This window comes from Salvelinus sp. IW2-2015, unplaced genomic scaffold (genome assembly GCF_002910315.2).
Source record: "Salvelinus sp. IW2-2015 unplaced genomic scaffold, ASM291031v2 Un_scaffold2346, whole genome shotgun sequence".
Taxonomy (NCBI): domain Eukaryota; kingdom Metazoa; phylum Chordata; class Actinopteri; order Salmoniformes; family Salmonidae; genus Salvelinus; species Salvelinus sp. IW2-2015.
In genome coordinates this window covers 95,392-96,429 of record NW_019943671.1, presented here as the reverse complement: position 1 = coordinate 96,429, position 1,038 = coordinate 95,392, and the positions used below count along the sequence as shown (strand labels likewise).

At 44.6% G+C, this 1,038-nt stretch overlaps 1 protein-coding gene across 1 annotated transcript in view; it reads right to left on the bottom strand.

Annotated features, from left to right (window-relative positions):
- Positions 1 to 924: 924 nt before the first annotated feature.
- Positions 925 to 1,038, bottom strand: part of LOC112073732 (ras-related protein Rab-38-like) — a gene marked incomplete at its 3' end in the record, with an annotated part of 12,526 nt that continues 12,412 nt past the window's right edge. The window contains 3 exon segments of the mRNA XM_024140973.2: positions 925 to 953; positions 956 to 973; positions 976 to 1,038. The exon segment at positions 976 to 1,038 is cut by the window's right edge and continues 2 nt beyond it. Of these exon segments, the coding sequence (XP_023996741.1) occupies positions 925 to 953; positions 956 to 973; positions 976 to 1,038 (110 nt within the window).

Genomic DNA, 1,038 nt, shown 5'->3' with positions numbered 1-1,038 from the left:
ACTACATCTATCACTGACTTGTATTGTCACGTTGAAGAGGCTGAATGCTTCATGTGGTCCATTTCCAGTGCATCCATTCCAAAGAGGTGTCTCCTCATTTCTCCCTCTCCCATCAACAGTGAATATGTAGAACTAACTTCTGGAGTGAACAAAGGCAGTCAGAAAAGGGACAACTTTTCAGAAATAAAATGCAGCTCATAAATCTGGTAACCCCGCAGGTAACGACCTTTCACCTTCTTCTGACTCTCGGAATGTAGAGCTCCACTGGCACACGGTGTTTCTGGGACAGGAGAGTGGTGTGTTGATCCAACTGATTGTGCTCACTTTCAGTTCATTTGTGAGAATTCCAGAGCTGTACAAGGTGCCATGACTCCATAGCATGTGTGCAAGCTGGGCTGTACACCGTTTATACCGTATACGCGGTATTTCAATACTATTTTCAAACATTTAAAAATGTAAAAAAAATGTGTGAGGTTGCGTGCTAAATGATCTCCAGCTCCGGGCTCCAGCTATGCATCGTGTTGCTAACTTGGTAGCTAAGTGGCTAGATGTCAACATCAAGCTTCTTGGTTACAGCAGAATCATTTAATCCCCTCCTGAATCAAGATCCATGTTTCCTAAATATTTTTTGCGTAAATTCTTGTATTTTTAATAATAATAATAGCTCCACTGTCTGGCACTTCCGGTAATACCGTATACCGCCGGTATGGTACAGAAATGGATTGAACATCTGGACACCACCCAATCTACCTGTGAGTGTGTGTACGTTGTGTTAATAATATGTATGGAGGTGAGTGTGTGGAGGTTTGGTAAGACATTTCACATGAAACTGCGTCCGTCCGCCGCGTGTCGTGTGTGTGTTGTGTGTGTGGTGTGTGTGTGTGTGTGTGTGTGTGTGTGTGTGTGTGGTGTCTGTGTTCTCACCTTGGCAGAGGTCTCGTACCATCCCACAAGCCGTTCTCCTGACAGAATTCTCCAATTGAATCCCATTGTTGGTCAGCACGTCCTGCCCCTGTCGCACTATAGCCAATAGCACAT